This window comes from Physeter macrocephalus, chromosome 8 (genome assembly GCF_002837175.3).
Source record: "Physeter macrocephalus isolate SW-GA chromosome 8, ASM283717v5, whole genome shotgun sequence".
NCBI classification, from domain to species: Eukaryota; Metazoa; Chordata; class Mammalia; order Artiodactyla; family Physeteridae; genus Physeter; species Physeter macrocephalus.
The window spans coordinates 840,267-858,867 of NC_041221.1; the positions used below are offsets into that span (position 1 = coordinate 840,267).

Sequence of the window (18,601 nt, forward strand, 5' to 3'; positions counted from 1 at the left end):
ATGCAAGCAGGAGTAATGTTAAAACACCATAAAGCCAATGAGAACATGTGGAATGCTCTCCAGCCATAAGGTTTCAGCAGTAAGCAATAGCAGGTTGCTGACCCTTGGGGAGAGCTGGTATTAAAGTGAATACATTATCTAAAGCGAAAAGCAGGGCACACAGTGAATCATGCACAAGGAACTGGGCAGACAGTTCCTCTTAATGAAAAACAATTCACTAAACCCCCAGACACCTTCTGAAAAGTATACAGCATCTCCTCATCAAGTCTTAGGGAGACCGGGATAACAGCCTCGTAGTTTATCCCCCAGTAACGGCATCTGAATCATTACTGCACCTTCTCCACGGCTGCAGGACACACAGTGCAGGTCCTGTGAAGCTTATGAATATAGCTTTAATTGACAATGCCATGCCAATACATTTTAATTACTGTTTCAACAATATAATTAAGTTTTGAATTTATACTCTCTTATAACCATAGTAGTTTGCTGAGCTGAAGAACTGAATACCAATATTAATGAACCTACTAATTGAAGCAGTACACAGAGTAAAGATGCCATTACTTAAACAATATCATCGTCACTTGTACAATAATTTAAAAATATTAAGTGCAATAAATTAGGCAGATTATGCATTCAAAAGAAGGAGTTTTTCTACACAGATCATAAAACCTGGCAACCACCAGTCCCCTGATATTCTGACATTTCTCCCCTGTATGTACTCTGATGAATGAGATCACCATTTTTCTCTTTGGAATGCCTCATCTAACTTGGTCTTTTTTCAGTATTTCATACTTTGCAGTTCTAAGTGAACAATTAATCTAATTTTCTATGGCAGAAAAGAAAACTGTCTAAACAGCAATGTGATTCTGCCTGCTCTGCAGAGATATTTTAGATTCTTTCTCTCCGGGATTCTGAGTGACTTGGGGAGTGTGTGGACTGAGGAATATTAAGTAGTGATCTGATGCTGTGTTGTAAGACACTGACTTTTCATAATACAATAGACCTACCTGTTGCCTACTGGATGTAGATATTTCAGCTTGAAATTCCTAACGCCTGCCTAACGATAGCTAGTGTGACAGTAATGTCAGCACCAGGAAGTCTGGGAGAAAGATTAATACATGACCCACACCAATGATATTCTGAAGCTGCTATCTTCAACTGATACTGATTTTTAGTGAAATGACAGAGAAAGGGACAAATGTGCTTAGAATTTATGTTAAAATTTGCACATAGAAGAGTAGCATTATATTGAAATACAGAGGTTCGTTTCGGTTTTATGTTTATATATGCCAGGCTTTTACTTGAATGGAAGATATAAAATGTTGGTCATACTGAAGATTTCTAATTAAGAGATTCTTTTTATGGCTGAGAATAGATATTAGGCTGTATCAAGAAGAGGGAGAGCTATTCATCTTTTAATGGAGGAAGCTCTATTCGATCTTGTAGCATAACTGTTGGGTTTGTATTATACCTGTAGAGTTATAGTCAAAGGTTTTCTTGATTTTTCTTTGCCAGAAGCCAACTTAAAAAATGTTCATTTTAAGAAGACGAGCATAAATTATAAGATGTAATCAGATATTATATTTGGATATTTGGTCTATCTAAATTGTGTGTTCATGATGGTTATAATTCCTTGAGATTAAATACTTTACAAAAAGTAATATAAAAAAATGTCAACCACAAAACGGAAACACTGACATGCACATTTGTAACAAGTCGTAGTAACTAAAAAATTTATATGGCTTTCCTTAGTTTGTCTAACTTTATAAATTCAATTCACTTCAGCAAATGGTTTGTAAGTCTCTGTCTAGTGAGAGCATTAGCCTAAATGCAGTGATGGGCTTTATTTTTCCCCTTTAAAAAGACAAGAAAGCGTATATTTCAAAAAGCAAATTCAAAAGCCTCTCTAGAGCTAAAGATGATTAGGAGGTTAGCTGTTTTTCATTTCTATTTCACTAACTTTGAATGCAAACCACTAAGGTGGTAACAGAAAGTCATTTTACGTATTAGCTTATTGATGCAGAGTGACCAAGTTCAAGCTATGATGGTGGGAAGTAAAAGTGCATTGGTACATTTATTCAATCAGGATTTTGCCTTTGGGAATCACCTCCAAAATATATTTAGTGGCTTTATGACGTAGAGGCAGGAATGGATTCAAGGGTGTGGAGAAGCTGAATGTAGCTGACAGTACAATCCCCATGATAGTACATGTGCACTGCAGGGAGTTATTTTTTATATTTTTATATTTTCTATGTTTTACCTCCATGCTGTTTGCAAGTTTGCATTTGATGTATGACACCTCCACTTCCCCAAGACCCAGAGTGAGAGGAAAGACAGTGAGAAGGGAGTGACAAGGAGAATAAGCTAAATAAAGAAGAGCTGGTTTATAAATGATACTTGGTGAGTAGGAATGTTGAGTGGATAGTATTGACTAAGGGAGAAAGGAGGCTGCTTTTTTTTTTTTTTTTTTTTTTTTTTTTTGCGGTACGCGGGCCTCTCACTGTCGTGGCCTCTCCCGTAGCGGAGCACAGGCTCCGGACGCGCAGGCTCAGCGGCCACGGCTCACGGGCCCAGCCGCTCCGCGGCATGTGGGATCTTCCCGCACCGGGGCACGAACCCGTGTCCCCTGCATCGGCAGGCGGACTCTCAACCACTGCGCCACCAGGGAAGCCCAGGGGGCTGCTTTCTTAACTGAAACAGAATGAAGTTAGAAAATGTAGGGCTCTGGCTCATCAGGAGCTTATAGAGGAATAGACAAAATGAGGAGGGGAAAACTACTGAATGCTACATTATTTTGACATATTCTGGTGGTAAAAATAAGGCCATTTAAAGGCACACTTGGTGTCAAATGTAAAAGAGTACTTTCAACCTGTATGCTTGTGTGAATTTCTGGTTGCTGTGGACATGGTTTTCTCTTTCACTGATTTTGGTCAAGTCAGGGTGATAAATAATGTAATTACTTGCTCATCAACATTGTCCTGCCTATTCTACTCATTAGCATCACGGCTTAGACAAAGCAGTGAGCTGGGGAATATGGAAACTCACTTCTCTGTTGTCCTCTGCTGCTTGGATTGCTCTACTAGCCCTAGAATCACCCAGCAGGTGTGGGCCCTGAATAGAGGAATGGAACAACAAGCCAACACAAGATTTCTAATTTATTGTTAGAGAGTACGTCACTTTAGGGTGGTCATTTATTCAATGGCCATTCTAGGGCAGTATTCATTTCACTTATGAGAAATGCCCCTCCAAAGGTGAGTGATTCATCTTTGAAAATCTGATACTCAAAGCACTATCATCTTTAATTATTTAGAGCATGGTTATTCAAACTTGATGCTATTGACATTTTGGGATAATTCTTTGTTGTAGGGGGAGGGCTGTCCTGCACACTGTAGGATGTTTAGCTACATCCCTGGACTCTACCTACTATATACCAGTAGCATCCTCCGCCCTCAGTTGTAACAATCAAAAGCTATTTCCAGACATTGCCAAATGTTCCCTGGAGGATAAAATCTCTCCTAGTTGAGAACCACTGATTGAGTATTAATGTATCAAAGGATAGTATCACTCTACATACTGACAATATACTATTTTCTGAGGTAAGACACATGGAAAGAAAGCTTTGGTCATTATTTAACAGTAATTTAAATAATAATTTAAATAATGTGAACAAAATTTGGAAAACAGTCTAGGATTTGGTAATGGTACACTTCATGAAGTATAGAGAACTTCGAAACATTCATTTCATATTGAACATATGTGACTCACCCACACGTGAGAGCACACATTTATTTGCTTTTACTGTGTCTGCTTTATGGATCTGTAAGACCTTTCCAAACTAGGTTATTTTTCCCAGCTTTCTTTATAATTATTCCAGGGAAAGAGTTACCTGGCATTAATCAAAACCATACAGTGAACAATGACAAAGAACTAGCATGAAGAAAGATTTCTCTTAGAAATTCCTGGAGGGAAAACAAAAATTGATTAGAGAAAAAGTTCACTGAGTTTTGTTGAAGGATGAAAAAGATTGAAAATGAGTAGAGGACATAACAAAGCAATTATTTTTTTTACAGGGTTTGTCTAGGGATATCAACTGTCTAAGGCAACAGAAAGATAAAGCAGCTGTGTTTCCAATTCAGTATCAAAGGTATTTAGAAAATATGATCTACTGAATCGTATAACAATCCTTTGAAAAACTGTGTACAGCAGAATGGTTAAATGTAGGGTTATCTCAGAAAATAAAATCTAAACTGAATCATCAGGGTAGCATAAAGATTTCATACCTCCAGACTGGATATATAACTAATCTTTCTTTTTATTGTTGTTTCCAGAATTATCTTGTTAACTGTCTAATTTTTTTAAAAATAAATTTTATAAAATTTTCAAAGTATTTGTTTTTATTCCTGAGGATTTCAAAATCTTGTTTAATACAGTGCTTCTTATTTGCTACAACAATTCCTAGCTAACTTTTTTCTATTTTGCTTAATATTTGCAAATATTCCAGGGATCAAGAATCTGGACACAATTTTTCTCTTTCCTGTTGAAACATTTTAGATTTATTAGCTAAGCTATTGCTTTTGTGGCAATATAATCAGGGAAAAATGGGTAAATAACCATTTTACATTGCTTTAAGTACTGATAAAATCAAATTAATATAATATATAAAATTGTCTTCCTATTATCTTTTAAAATTACCTTATGAATAATTAGAAGATATTCATTTATAGAGTGGCTTTTATGAGGGAGAACTTGACAGAGTAGAACACCAGGCAAAACTAAAAGAATACTTTGAAGTTCTTGATCTCTGTCTACCTCTACAGCATACAGGTCAACCTGAGACTGACGTAGATCTGTTTTAAGTTTAGTAGTTCTCTAACTTACCTTGCGATCACAAAGAGTACACAACTGACTCCTAAACAGGCTAAGAGCACATACATCCAAATGTCAGGAGATAGAGGGTTGAGGAAGGAGAAGACCCCTGGATTGGTGCCATTGGGCTTGCGGTAGAGAATGCTGATGCCCAGGGTCATGAAGGGTTTGGAGAAGTCTATGACTTTTTCCCGCACGTAAGTGATGGTAAGAGGAGCCACCGCCAGATCAGCCCTCTGCAAAAGCAAGTTTGAACTTGTCACCTTAGTTGTCTACCTTCCTGGTGAATGTCTAGGCTTTTCCTGGTTCTCCTGATTCCTATTCTCAACTCCAAATGCTTCTCACACAAAAAGCTTCTGTGCTGATTGACTCTAATATAAAAACAGTTGATTTACACAGTTATGTTTATGAAATAGTATTCATTAACAAAGAGAAACCAGACAGTGTGAAACACACACACACACACGACATATATATATATATATATATGTATGTCTATATACACACACACACACACACACACAATATATATATATATATATATATATATATATATATATATATATATATATACACATATTCTGGAACTAAATGGGGGAAAAAAACTGCAGAAGAATGTCTTTAAAAAAGGGCCTGTGAGAAAAGTAAGAAATGAGCAACTAGATCATAAAAGTAGTCGATGAGATTTTGCTCTGAGCTGCAAACTTCAGAACTCTTTATCTAATCTAAGAATCATTCAAGTTTATTCTTCGGTATGAAGGATGGGCCCATAAATTTTTATCCTCAACTTTTCCTTACTTGCCCTTCTAAGTGGGGAAACTACGTTAGTAGGTTATTTTCTCCCACTTTTCAAGCCATTTTTATGATTCAAAAAATAATTAAATAAAACATGTCTTCTGACTCTGACTCAACCATTTTTTCTCTTTTCTTTTACTTCTTCTCATTATGCATTTTTTTGACATTTAAGACCCCTATGTAGGAGATATAGTTTTGCTTACATGATCTATAAGTTCTTTGACCATTCCATTCCACTCTCCTTGGTCATTCTGAGCTCCATATTTGCCATCAGGGACAAGTTTAACATCATAAATGAAACCCAGGATGTTTGACAATTCCTTCAATAGATCCAGGCAATATCCTTCAAATCTGTCATTTCCATACAGGGGCTTATCAGATTTCCTGTACATCACATAGGGTTCTTCCTATATGAAACAAATCACATATGAAACCCTGTTATAATGAAACGCAAAATTTACTTACACAAGCTCTATCAACAGCCAGAAGATATAAAATATTTGAAAATTATTTTTAAGATTTGAGAATACTAAAGAAAGTCACTTCCCCTTCTGCCTTTGCTAAACTCATCGTTTGTACATCCTCTACAAATATAGAACACTTCATATATTCTTTCTCTCCCTCCTCTCTTTTTGATTGAGAGTTTTTCCCCTTCACTGCTGAGGGCAGATCTGTAAGTGAATGGTGTCATAGAGACACAATCATTTTTGAACTTTAGGTCTGGCAGAGAAGGCAGGGGAAGATCTGATGTCTGGATGTCTGGCATCCAGCTGTGCTCACACCCAAGCTTCTAGTGCTAGACTCACCCTCCCTCCTGGCTTTTATCTATGAGATTCTCCTACTTACAAAAGGGAAATCTAAATCAGCAAATATATTCTCTTGTTCTTCAAACTTCCTGTCTACTAAATACTCTGAATATTTTAATTTTCTCATTTCTCAGCTAAATTGCATCTCAATTTCACTATTCCCTTATTACTTACATATTTTTTCTTGGTTTCATTCAGGATATCTTATTCAAAGGCCATTTCAATGTCTTCTTTTATCATCGGTTCCACTTTCTTATTTGAATGCATCTTAGAGCTCACATCTGGTAAATTCTTTGTTTATATGCTTATGTGATAAATCCCCTATCCTATGAATAATGGACATTTCCTTAAGTCTACGTATCTATAATCTTGTTAATTCTCATTTGACTAAATATAAATGTATTTTATTTTATATAATCATAATAGTTACTACATTACTGATCTGTCCTTTGTGTTTAGGATTATCCTCAAACAAACTGATAGAAGTAGAAAACTCTGTATTTCCATGAGAAAGTTGCAGAGAAAGTAGACACCAGAAAAACAAAACAGTTTTCATTTTGGATGAATAATTCTCTGAAGCTAACTGTTTCAGAAATAAATTGGCCTGACATTATGGACTAAATCAAAGCAGGAAGGTCCAAAAATGAAGATTTTAGAGGTGGCCACTCCCTTTATTTCTTGGATTAGGATAGAGCAAAGAGGGAGAATGAACAACTTGTGAGTACACAGTTGCTAGATGGGGGCATGACAGGGGTTCCAACACAGAGTAGGAGGTACTTTTACCTGGGCTTTTGAAGAGCAGTTAATAAAGGGGCTATTTACAAAGGAATGAGCAAGACAAAGGGAGGCAACAGGGATGGTGGTGACAATTGCAGTGGGATATAGACACTCAGGGACCAGCATAATTAGGAAGCTAGGGCTGAGTCAGAGAGGGAGGAAAGAGTGTTCCAGAAGTCCAGCGCAGTTAGCGTATGGAAGCCAGATCATTGACAGGATAGAAGCTACGGCTGTGAAGGACAGAGGTTCTGACAATACTGTTGAGAAACAGCGGAAGAAATCTCCTTGGGTCTCTTCCTCCACTTCCCTGGTCTTAGTCTCCCCTTGGTTGAAACCAACCAGCAGCCAGAGAGCAAGGGAGACCAGCTGGGTGGGGCTAGAGAGTGGAGCAAAACAGAGATGAGAATGGATTGGAGGTAGGAGATCTTCAGAACAATGTTGGAAACTGATAATTCAATCTATTATAGGTACACACAAACATATGCTCCTAGTGTCCCAATTAAACATAGACATTTACGGAGAGAGTCGTTGGCATGAAAAGGATAGTTGAGGAATCCTACAAGGACTAGAGTAAGAGTCTGGATAAGATGCCCTGAATTTCACATAGTCAACTTACCAGAATTGTGGTGACGATGAGCGTTCGGTTGGCGAGTGAATCGGTGATATTATTGGACCTGTCTTTGTTTCCGTCTGTCATGTTAAGCCCACTGTTGGAGTTCCAAATCCCAATCTACACAGAACACATTACATCAGAGGCTGCTGGCAGTCAGTGATGGCACTTATGCTAAAGAGAGGTCCCTGGTACACCAGGAATAGGCACAAAAGCTCATAGTCTGGGAAGAGGACAACAGGGCATCACAGTGGAAGCTACTAAATGTGGGAAAACAAAACAATGGAAGAATGAGTGTGTAGATGGAACAGAAAATTTGTGCTATGTGGGGTGGAGTAGGGGGAAGTCCTTTTGTTTTTAATTTATTAAGTTCAATGTTCTGTTTTAAATTAAGAATTTTTAAATGAGTATTGGATTTTCTTCCAATATGTATTTGTTGAACAACTACTTATATGCCAGGGATTCTTCTAGGCATTGGAGGGCATAGCAGTGAACAAAAGAGATAAAAATTTCTGGTCTTGTGGAGCTTACATTTTATTGATACAAACCTTGTGTTACCAAAGTTTTACCATCAATGTCTTTAAAATTTATAAGAAATGGGATGGAGGAGGCAGGATGGATAGTGGAGAGATCGGGCATCTAAAAGGGAAACGTAAATGGAAGAAAAAGTGTGAATGAGCAGTAAACTAAGTTCTAGGCCTATTTTACTGGAGGAGCCAGTGCTGGGTCGGGGTACCTCTTGTGGATACTAGTAGTACTCTGTTCATACCTTCCTTGTACCTCTGTTCTGGACCTTCTTCTGTTATTATCATCTGTTTACCTGTGTTGTTTGTTCACTTGACCATGAATGCCTTTTGCGAAGGTATTCACTTTTATTGCTTATTGATCTACCTATCACAGAACCAATCATTGTGATTGGCAGTCAGTGAAGCCCATTGTTCTTTTAAGAAATAATAACCCAAATTTCCTCCAGTGGCAAAGTCATTCCTTGGTTATCAGACCCTGTAGAAGTATATTGATTTGTTTTGCCTCCGGGGACAACCTAGGAAAAGAGCCTCAGAGAATCGAGCTCTTTGTCTGAAGCCTTCTGTAGGCATTTACTGCCAGCCTAGTGAGATGGGATGCAAACCTGGTTGCGGTGTGATCTTGGGCAAGATACTAAACTTTCTGAGCTTTTGTTCTCTAACTATAAAATACTTTATAGGGATGCTGAGAAGATCAAATGAGTAGATGCATGTGAAAGTGTTGGTATAAGAGCTGCACAAACATTAATGAAGGACATCTGAATGACTGCCCCAGTAATTTCTTTACGCTTGTCCTGTTATGAAAGAACTTGGAATTGTTAGTGAAAGTTTTTTTGAAATTTATAAGCTGATAAAGTAAAGGAGCTATGAAAAACAGGGTCAGTTTAGGAACACCAACACTTGGACATACTCTGGGATGGACAGGGTGGACCTATGCTTGATCTCTAAATATACTCTTCCAATGGGAGGACACTGGCTGTCTGGACAGAGTATGAGCTTTCCAGATAGACTCTTGTCCAGATTCTAATTTTGCAATTTACCAGCAATGTGACCATGGGCAAGTTAATTAACCCTGCTGTGGCTCAATTTCCTCACCAGCAAAATGGAGACATTAGAGCTTTCCTGTTATTTAAGTAAAATTTTACCTGTGGGAATGTTAGGCTTCTTTCCTTTTGTATTTATTTACTTTGATTTACTGCCTAAATGCAGCAGCTGAAAATTTATTTAGCTTGACAAGTATTCTTTTTTTTTTTTGACAAGTATTCTTTTTAGAAATATAAATTCTTTGAGGAAGTTGCAAGTACTGTATCACACATTCACACATCGGTGTGAACTATTTCAGTTTCACTGTCTTCTTTCTATACTTAATTAGAGCTAGTTGGTTGGTGACATAGGAGACAAGTCTAGATAAATGGGGGTTTGGGGTAGTTTTTGCATTTGAAAGTATTCCATCCTGTCTAGAGAGAGGGTATTAGAGGTAGGATTAAGCTGTAGGATAACACCATTAATAACCATTCAGTCTTTCCAGGATCAAGTGCGATGTTCATCACTTAGAATGCACGCAACACATGTCTGCTGATTAAAGAATCTTTTCTTTGTCTGGCTTTAAACCCAAGAAAGGGGGTCAATATTTTCTTTCCTCTCTTCTAAACTCCACCCCTACTCTCACTTTTTGGGGGCAAGGACCCTCACCTCCAGGAAACGTATCTCAGGCTACCACAACTGGGAATCTATTGGTTTTCATCCAAAGCTATGCTTTAGGTTGTGAACAGTTGACTTCTAACTCTATGAAGACTGTGTTTAAATTGGGCCCTGGCTGTGCTTTTAATTAAAGCTTGACTTAGGCACTGGGGAGAATGGAACCTAATATTTAATTAAGTATTGAAAGGTGGAGAAAATAACTGTGTTTTTAGCCAATTTGTTAAGTAATGAAATGTGTTCTCTGTAACCCTTATTTCTATTAATGTCAAGTGTTTAAAGGACCTATACTAATATTTGCAAATGGCAGTGTTGAATGGCCTTGAAACATCACTCCCTTTTAAAATACAAGCTTGAAATTGTAGACAGATACACCCCACAGCTTAACATCTGGCTTTTTTTCTTTTATTAACCTCACTAAAAGTGTGGAAAGTCAGATATCATTGTTGATGTAGTTCGAATCAAATGATTCCCAAAGTCCCATTTAGTGTAAATGTTCCTCCACAAAATAAGAAAAAGAGATTATTTTTTCCTACTACCTGTGTAACAGAAGTTTCCTCAAATCTAGACTAAAAGAGTGTCAAAATATAGTAACGATCAAGCTATTCCTGGGAAGTGGACAGTTTGGAGTTTGGAGTACATGTAGAGTTTGAATGACCTCAGCCTTCTATTTTCAAACCTTTTAATCAGCAAAGCAGTAGAGTGCGCGCGTGTGTGAGTGCATGTGTTTGTGCGTGTGCGCATGCGTGTGTGTGTGTCTTTTAAATCTAAGTTGTCCACTAACTTTACCTGTTAATTGAAGTAAATGAACACGTGAATGAACGTCTCTTTCTGACAAAGCAAGATCCCATGATTCATGTGTACTTGGGGGAGGGACACAGTTACCCAGATGCCAGGGTGTTTAGCATTTCAGTCCTGTTCTCTGACCTTGGAGGAGGGCTTCCAGGAAGCAGAACCTCAGTTTCCAAACTGTAGCAAAGCAGTCAGCAGCAATTCACCAGTGAGAAGTAGTGGACGGTGGACCAATTATTTGTGGGCAGGAACACTCAAAAGCAAAATTATCTGGCCCTGCCTTCTTTCACTTTGCAAACTGGCATGAGGGGGCAGTTTATTATCTCAGACAACAGAGGGAAGCATTTGAAAATGAGTGCCCAAATGCCATTAAGCAAACTTTTTTTAAAAGAGGTAATGCAACAAAAGGATGCTCAAGAGAGTGACTAATGTCTATCTCCCAAACCTCGTATGTGATTCACATAAACTCAAAATCCAAAATTATGGAGTGAAATAATCAAGCATCTAGGGGGAGTAAAAGGTGTATGTGTTTCGTATATCATGAGCTTTACGAACACATATTTTTAGTGATGGGTTTTGTAAAGACTGCTGTATCCGTCTTTTGGAAAGAATGTCAGGCAGACTATTCTCTACTGAAAAACGTCCGAGTGCAGAGAAGAGCTTTTGGAATTTGAAGACAATGGGGGGTGAATCTTTCTCTTGTAAGATGGAGTCTTGTAGGGAAAGGCCAATGTGTTTGCTGGGTCTCAATAGGTCTCATGTGCTAGCAGTCAGGTTACTGTAAATTGTTGATAAGCAGGCATAACACAAAACAGCACACCACAGTGTATACAACTTGCAAAGTGGGCAATGATAGGTCAGCAGGAAGGAAGAGGCACAGCGGCATGGGGGAAGGAGGAAAGCCAAGAAGTGCAACCCTGGGGAGTGGGGGCGATTATTGCAGTTTAGTGACAAATAAAGGAAATTCCCCTTCTCTGAGTAAAATTTCAGGGCTTGGATTTCATTCCCTAGGATATTTGGTTTGAATTAATTCAACATTGCATAAAGTGCCGGGAGTCTCAAGCTGGATTAGTGTAATAAGCTTCTTTCTGGGTGCCAGTTAGGTTCATCTACTTATTAGCAGAGAAGAGACGGGATTGCCTTCCCTGTGCCTTTGGTAGCCTGATTCACTGAAGATTGAAACAAGGTTATTAAACCTGTGCTTTTTTAAACTTAAAAGCAGGACATTTTGGAGCTCATCTGAGTACTACCAAAAGAGAGACAAGGTTTTTGACTACAGGGAGAAACTGCTTACACTTTCTGTGACTTAACTGATAATTCAAAAGATGAAAGTGAATCTGACAAAACTGTTCAAGTTGCACAGTAATTTAAGGTCCATCTGTCAATCAACAAATAGTTTAGCAAGTGGTTTTAGAGAGAGAGAGAATGAAAGACAATGTTTGCATATCACTGGGACATTTTCCTGATCTGAATGTTTGTAATGTCTAACATTTGCTTCTATAATAAATCTGTGCACATTCTTTGACAACATGATACTAGATGTTATGATTTACAAGATAATCTCATTTCCCTTTCAAAACCTCTAATGTTTTTGTCCTCTGGAAACTGGGGTTCTAAAACAAGCTGCAAAACAATATGCACTGACAAATTTTGCTTTACTGCATAAAAAAGATAGTACTTATGAAAAGGGAATTTCTACAAATGGCTCATATTTTGTGGTGGTGACATTGAAGGAGATGTCCCAGCCCTTCTGAGCCTTAGTCTATCTGACTAGTCTGATGGATCAAATCTATTGTTTTTATGCCCCTTAGGGAAAAATATTTAGTGATTCGAGAAAGAGAGAATATCAATGGCCCAGTGTCTGCTTCTGTTGCAGTTACCTGCTTTCAGTCTTAACAGGGACGGATCCTACCCAGGAGAAACAAAAATAATCTAGGGGGAAATATTTAATCCATCACTATTTAATCCATCTCAAGCCTGTTTCAATTCACAGGCAATGTTGTTGAGAGACAACATATTCAGTCATCCCCATTCTCTCTTTATATGGAATATCGCCTCTAAACTGCAATTGGAGAGCTACTGGTCTGGGAAAACTGGAAGGATGCAGGTTTTTCCTTTGGTATTTCCCACCCCACCCCCAGATTTCCTGCAGTTTTTGTCCGCGTACAAACCTTCTTCCACACTTTATATAAGTGTTTAGACACTTCGCCAGCAACCTTGGTTTTCAGAGGGAAAAATAAAAATAGCACTTAATTAAAATGGAGCATGGAAGCCAAAAGGTATCATGGTGTGTAAGTGTTCACAGCATTACATTCCCCACCCATTATTGGGAATCTTGCATCTTAATTCAATATAAAGCCTGAGAATAGGTACAGTAAAGAGATGAACCAAGTACTGGGTCCCACAGAAGTTACTTTTACTAGGTGGTGCAACCTGATTTTCACTTTTCCTTTTGCATGCCAAAAAAATGTCTTAAAGTTCTTTTGAATATGCACATCTATGCTGCAGAGTTAAAAGGTCTTCATCATTCCTTAAGAAGACATGCTAAAGGCATCTATAACCAGATTAGTCAATCAACCCCCCCCCCCCACACACACACACACATTATTCCTTAGTGAGAAGAAGGTGTACTTAATGACTTATTCTTTGATTAGGGGCTTCTGCGTATTAGAAACTTGAGTGAAAGTGAGAAAATAGGCTTTTTCTAACAACTTTCCTGTGGACCCTGCAAAAGGCTGACATGAAAAGATTGGCCATTTCCTCCCTTGATGCCTGAGAAGGATAGGTTGGCTTCTGCCATTGCTTTAAGGTTCAATCAGCCTTCTCAGGAATTGAACACAAGTCACCTGAATAAAGAAATGTTATTGCAAACAATGAAGAGATAAAGAAACAAATTGAGAAAACACTTTCATCTAATTCGATTTTGCTTTTGTTGGAAAAACACCAATAGAATGTGCATAATATTGACGTGTATAAATAGCTGGAAAAGAATAACAATAGCTTCATCTATTTCATCACACATCTGAGCCAAAAAGATGTTTCTTTAACAGCTTTTCTTCCCTCTTCAGTTCTGTACATTAAACGGAGTGGAGAGGGAGAGAGAAGCATGTAAAGAGAAGCAGACATTTTCTTTAAAAAAAACCATTATAAGCTTTTAGTCCATAACAATATTATTTTCTTTCCTTGTGTTCCCTGTAGCCCAAATTCCACATCCATTATGGAGGTTAGGATGATACCTTGTGCTCTGTCAGAGCATGTTAACCTAACAGACAAGGACATCAGAGTGAAGAAGCCTGAGAGAGAGAGAGACAGAGAGAGGAGAGACAGAGAGAGGAAGAGAAAGGCAGAGAGCCAGAGACGGAGAGAGGAAGAGGGGAGATGCAGAGAGAGGGAATTTTTAAAAGGGGAAACCTGCATGACTAGTGTGAACTCTCAAAGCTGTGAACTAATTATTTTCCCCGGACATTTCAGCACTGGTGGTCACCTTTTACATTCAGCCTAATTAATCTTTGTTTATTTTAATTAAGCTATTTGGGGGTGAGGTATAGTTAGGACCTTAAAAAAATGTGTCTCAGTTAACAAAAGTAACAAAACAGAAATAAAAACCTTATCTCATTTTAAAAATCAACCGAAATATTTCAACAAAGTAAAACTGATTGTTCCCAAAGCCATTCTTTTACATTAAGCTTTTGTCCCCTACAGTGAAAAAAATGTTGGCTTATAGAGTTTTGGTGTTCAGACAGTTGTTTTGGGGGCTTCAAAATCTTTTTTTTTAAGGTTCTAAAGGGCAAAGTCTTCACACTATAAGTGTTAATTATCCCAATGCATAGCTGTGAATACTAAAATTGTTGTAATAAAGAGGAGACAAATTATTTTATTACTATTATTATTAACTAAATAGCTTACATTTGCATTGCTCTAAATAGTATCAAGAATGGAACTCAAATCATTGAGAGGTTGAGAATTACAACTAAATAAGCCTAAAATCAGAACTCAACATTAAAGTACATTTTTTGGCATATTTCCTCCTAAAATTAGGGATGCAAAGTTAGTTTGCTTCAGTAAGCCTTTTCTATCCTACTTTATTTTGTCCCTCTGTCACCAGTCTCAAAATGGAGTAAAATTAAAATTCATTTCTAAGTAACCCTTGGATGCCATTCCAAATATAAATCATTGACAGCTTCTGATTTCCCAAGTCTAAACTCAATTTCTTAAAATCTTTGAGAAATGAGGCTAATGACATCCACCCCTAAGGCCATATATATGTAATAATATAATGATGCTTGTATATAAACCAAGCACTATATAACCATTAGCATTGCTATTAATAGCACACACAATTTAAGAATCTAGCACATCAACCTCTATCTGCATATCAGGGAGAGAGATCTAGAAAACTGGACGTAAATGAACGTGCTGAGAGAATCACTTTATCATTCCCCTACTTGTTTGTGCAAGTAAAAATGCATGAGCAGTGCTTTTTTTAATTTTCAAATTTATTATCGAGGAGGTTACCTTTTCAGTTCCTTCCTCTTTGAGACTAATAATGTCCAGATCAAAATCCTTCCTCAAGCCATCGGTTTTATTGAAGGTGATACGCCCAGTCAAGCCATTCCACTGAGCCTATGAACAAAAGGAATGTGGCATTACTGTCTAACACTTATCATAAGCCTAACACCATTAAAACTGTAATACCTCAAATTCATCACAGTATTCAATTATTCGGTTTCATCATGGTGTTATAAACCATTGTGTTGGTTCAGTAACTTGATACCAGAACACTTCACTGTTTTATTAGCACTCATTTATTTCATCAATTCTAACATTTTAACATCAGTCAAATCTGTAATAGTGGCACTTTAAATGGGGAGTTTGGAAAGAATGACTGTAAAATGGTCTGCACATGGAGTAAACAAAATCTGGGAAGTCATAATATTCAGCTTTCCAAGGTCAATCCAAATACTTTTCAAGGTACTTCTCATGGGAAGTAACTCCCTTTTTTTCCTGTGTGAAAAGGATATAATCCAGTGATGTATTATCAAATTTTTAGTGTGTTTGTGATTTAGTCTTTCCAATGTCATTTGGGTATTATATTACTTTCCTGTGGCTGATGTAGCAAATTATTACAAGCTGGTGGCTTAAAACAACAGAAAGTCATTCTCTCACAATTCTGGAGGCCAGAAGCAGAAGTCCAAAATCATTATCACTGAGTGAAACCAAAGTGCCAGCGGGGCCATGCTCCCTCTGGGGGCCCAAGGGAGACTCAGTTCCTTGCCTCTTCCTGCTTCTGGTAGCTGCCAGCAATCCTTGTTTTGTGGTTGCATCCCTCCAATCTCTGCCTCTGTGGTCACTTTGCCTTCTCCTCTTCTTCTTCTGTATAATCTCCTCTACTTCTCTCTTATAAAGACAGTTGTGATTGCATTTAGGGCCGATGCAAATAATCCAGGATAATCTCCCCATCTCAAAAATCCTTCATTTGGAGTGACATCACCAAGACGGTGACATAGAATTTTCCTGGCTTCCCTCCTCCTCACAAGGAGAAAATTAACTATTATTCAAGGACAAGACACTACTGAGAGAATCCTAGAACATGGGGGTGAGGCTGAAGCACCATTCCCCGCCCCCACCCCCACACCACAGAGACCAAGAGAAACTGCATTAGAAGGTAAGAGAAGTGGCTACACGTTGACTGCATTGCCCTTTTCCCAGGCCAGCACAGCAACACACAGAGAGGTCTCCCCTGAGCCTCTGGTTCCTCCAGGGGGAAAAGAGAACCAAGAGGAAAACCAGCTCTCCCAGCATTGTGGGTAACATTGCAGGAGCCCCTACTCTGATCTCGCACCTCAGGGATTGCTGGGGAATCTGTGGGGCTGGACCACTGGAAATCTGACTGTGATGGAGATGCGGGGAGGTGTTCGCCGTGACCACCACACAGATCTTGGCAGACCAAGTTCATTCCTGCAGTGCCCAAGTAGTAATCCCAACCAGAGGCTTTACTTATCTGAAGAATCTAGTTGGAGGTACATTCTGACCAGAGAACTAGGTAGGATTTAGATATACTTGATTCAGATCCTCAAATGAGGAGTTTTGCCAGTGTTGGAGCCTGGTTTGCCCACATCCAGGCAAGGAGCTGAATCACAGCCCGACCTGCTATGAAGATTGTCTTGTGACCGCATCTGACCAGAAGGGCTGGAGACAATTCCAGGAAGCTATGTGATCCAGTGGCACACGAAACAAGAGGGGAGCAGAGCCAAGAGTTTGCAGAGCAAAGCCAGTGGCCCTGTTCAGTTAGGGAACTTGTAATGTAGGTCATCTTCAGTTAAGACAACAAACAGCTTTACTGGATTTAGAGTTGCTTGTCCTGCTGTGCCTGGACAAGGAATCTAATTCATAACTCTACTCATTGCTGAATACAGCCTTCATCTTGTCTGGCCAGGGAACCAAACTAGAGCACACAGAAATAGCCCATCCAACAGCCTTATGTACAGTGGTACTGGAACAGAAAGCAGAGCTTATGGCTTTCCCAGTCTGCAGAGCAAAACTGGTGGCCTCACCTGACCAAGGAATCAGTGCATACTCTTTGAATCCCCAAATAATGAGGGGGAACCCAGGCCCTGGGTCTCATTGTGCTGTCCTGCCAGGGCAAGGATGCTAATTTGTAGCCCCATCTACTACTGTATGTAGTACCTAGTCCCAACCTTCTAGTAAACCTTACCAGAGAATCCAGGCAACCATGGAGCCCATCCTGTAGCCTTACTTGGGTAGGAAACCAAGCCAGCAGTCCCATCCAGCTGTTCCCAGGCAGTGCCACAATCCTCATTCTTGTCCTTAGAGCTTGAACTGTTGCTTTGCCTCAGAATAGACCATAATAGCAGGCCCCACCTGCCCAAGGACATTACCAGCAAACGCAACCAGAAATTTAAACTAAGCTGACTGGTCAAAAACTGTCTTTGCCAAAGCAAACTTCTAAAGTCTGGAAGAAGAACCCAAATACCCAAATGTGCAGATGCCAATGTAAGGAATCAAGGATCACAAAAAATCAGGTCAATATGACACCACCAAAGGAAACAAATAAAACTCCAATAACTAAAAAATGGGGATCTGTCAGACAAAGAATTCAGAATAATCCTCTTGAGCAAGTTTAGTAAACTACAAGAAAACATGAACAGACACTAAATGAAATTAGGAAAACAATGCGTGAACAAAATGAGAAATATGATAAGGAAATAGCAACTATCAAAAAAAAAAAAAAGAATAAACCCAAACAAAACAAAAAACCAAACAGAAATCCTAGAGTTGAAAAATGTGATAACTGAACTGAAGAATTCAGTAGTTTCATAAGTAGACTTGACCATGCAGAAGAAGGAAGGTCTGAAAGATAGGACAGTCAAAATTACCCAGTCAGAGGAGCAAAAAGAATTTTTAAAAAGTGAAGAAATCCTATGGGAATTATGGGACACAGTGAAAAAAACAATATTTGCATGATGGGAATACCAGAAGGAAAGGAGAAAGAGAAAGGGACAGAAAGTATATTTAAAGCAATAATGGCTGAAAACTTCCTGAACCTGGGGAGAAAAATGGACATCCAGATCCATGAGGCCCAAAAGATCCCAAATAGGTTGAATCCAAATAGGACTCATTATAATTAAATTGTCAAAAGTCAGAAAAAAAGGATTATTTTTTATGAGAGAGAATGTTTTATTTTATAGATACATAACTATGGAATATATATA

General features: G+C 38.5%; 1 protein-coding gene across 9 annotated transcripts in view; it reads right to left on the reverse strand.

The window, feature by feature from the left end:
• The window catches only part of GRIK1 (glutamate ionotropic receptor kainate type subunit 1), a 424,025-nt gene that overhangs the window by 43,038 nt on the left and 362,386 nt on the right, over nt 1-18,601 (reverse strand). For 4 of the 9 annotated variants that reach the window (XM_024120212.1, XM_024120215.1, XM_024120210.1 and 1 more), the window contains 4 exons: nt 15,384-15,491; nt 7,861-7,974; nt 5,865-6,068; nt 4,879-5,102 (listed from right to left, as the gene is read on the reverse strand). In XM_024120212.1, coding sequence (XP_023975980.1) covers nt 4,879-5,102; nt 5,865-6,068; nt 7,861-7,974; nt 15,384-15,491 — 650 coding nt within the window. Of the gene's footprint in view, nt 1-4,878; nt 5,103-5,864; nt 6,069-7,860; nt 7,975-13,039; nt 13,085-15,383; nt 15,492-18,601 lie in introns of all 9 variants that reach the window. The other 5 variants (XM_024120211.1, XM_024120208.1, XM_024120213.1 and 2 more) reach the window with 3 other exon arrangements.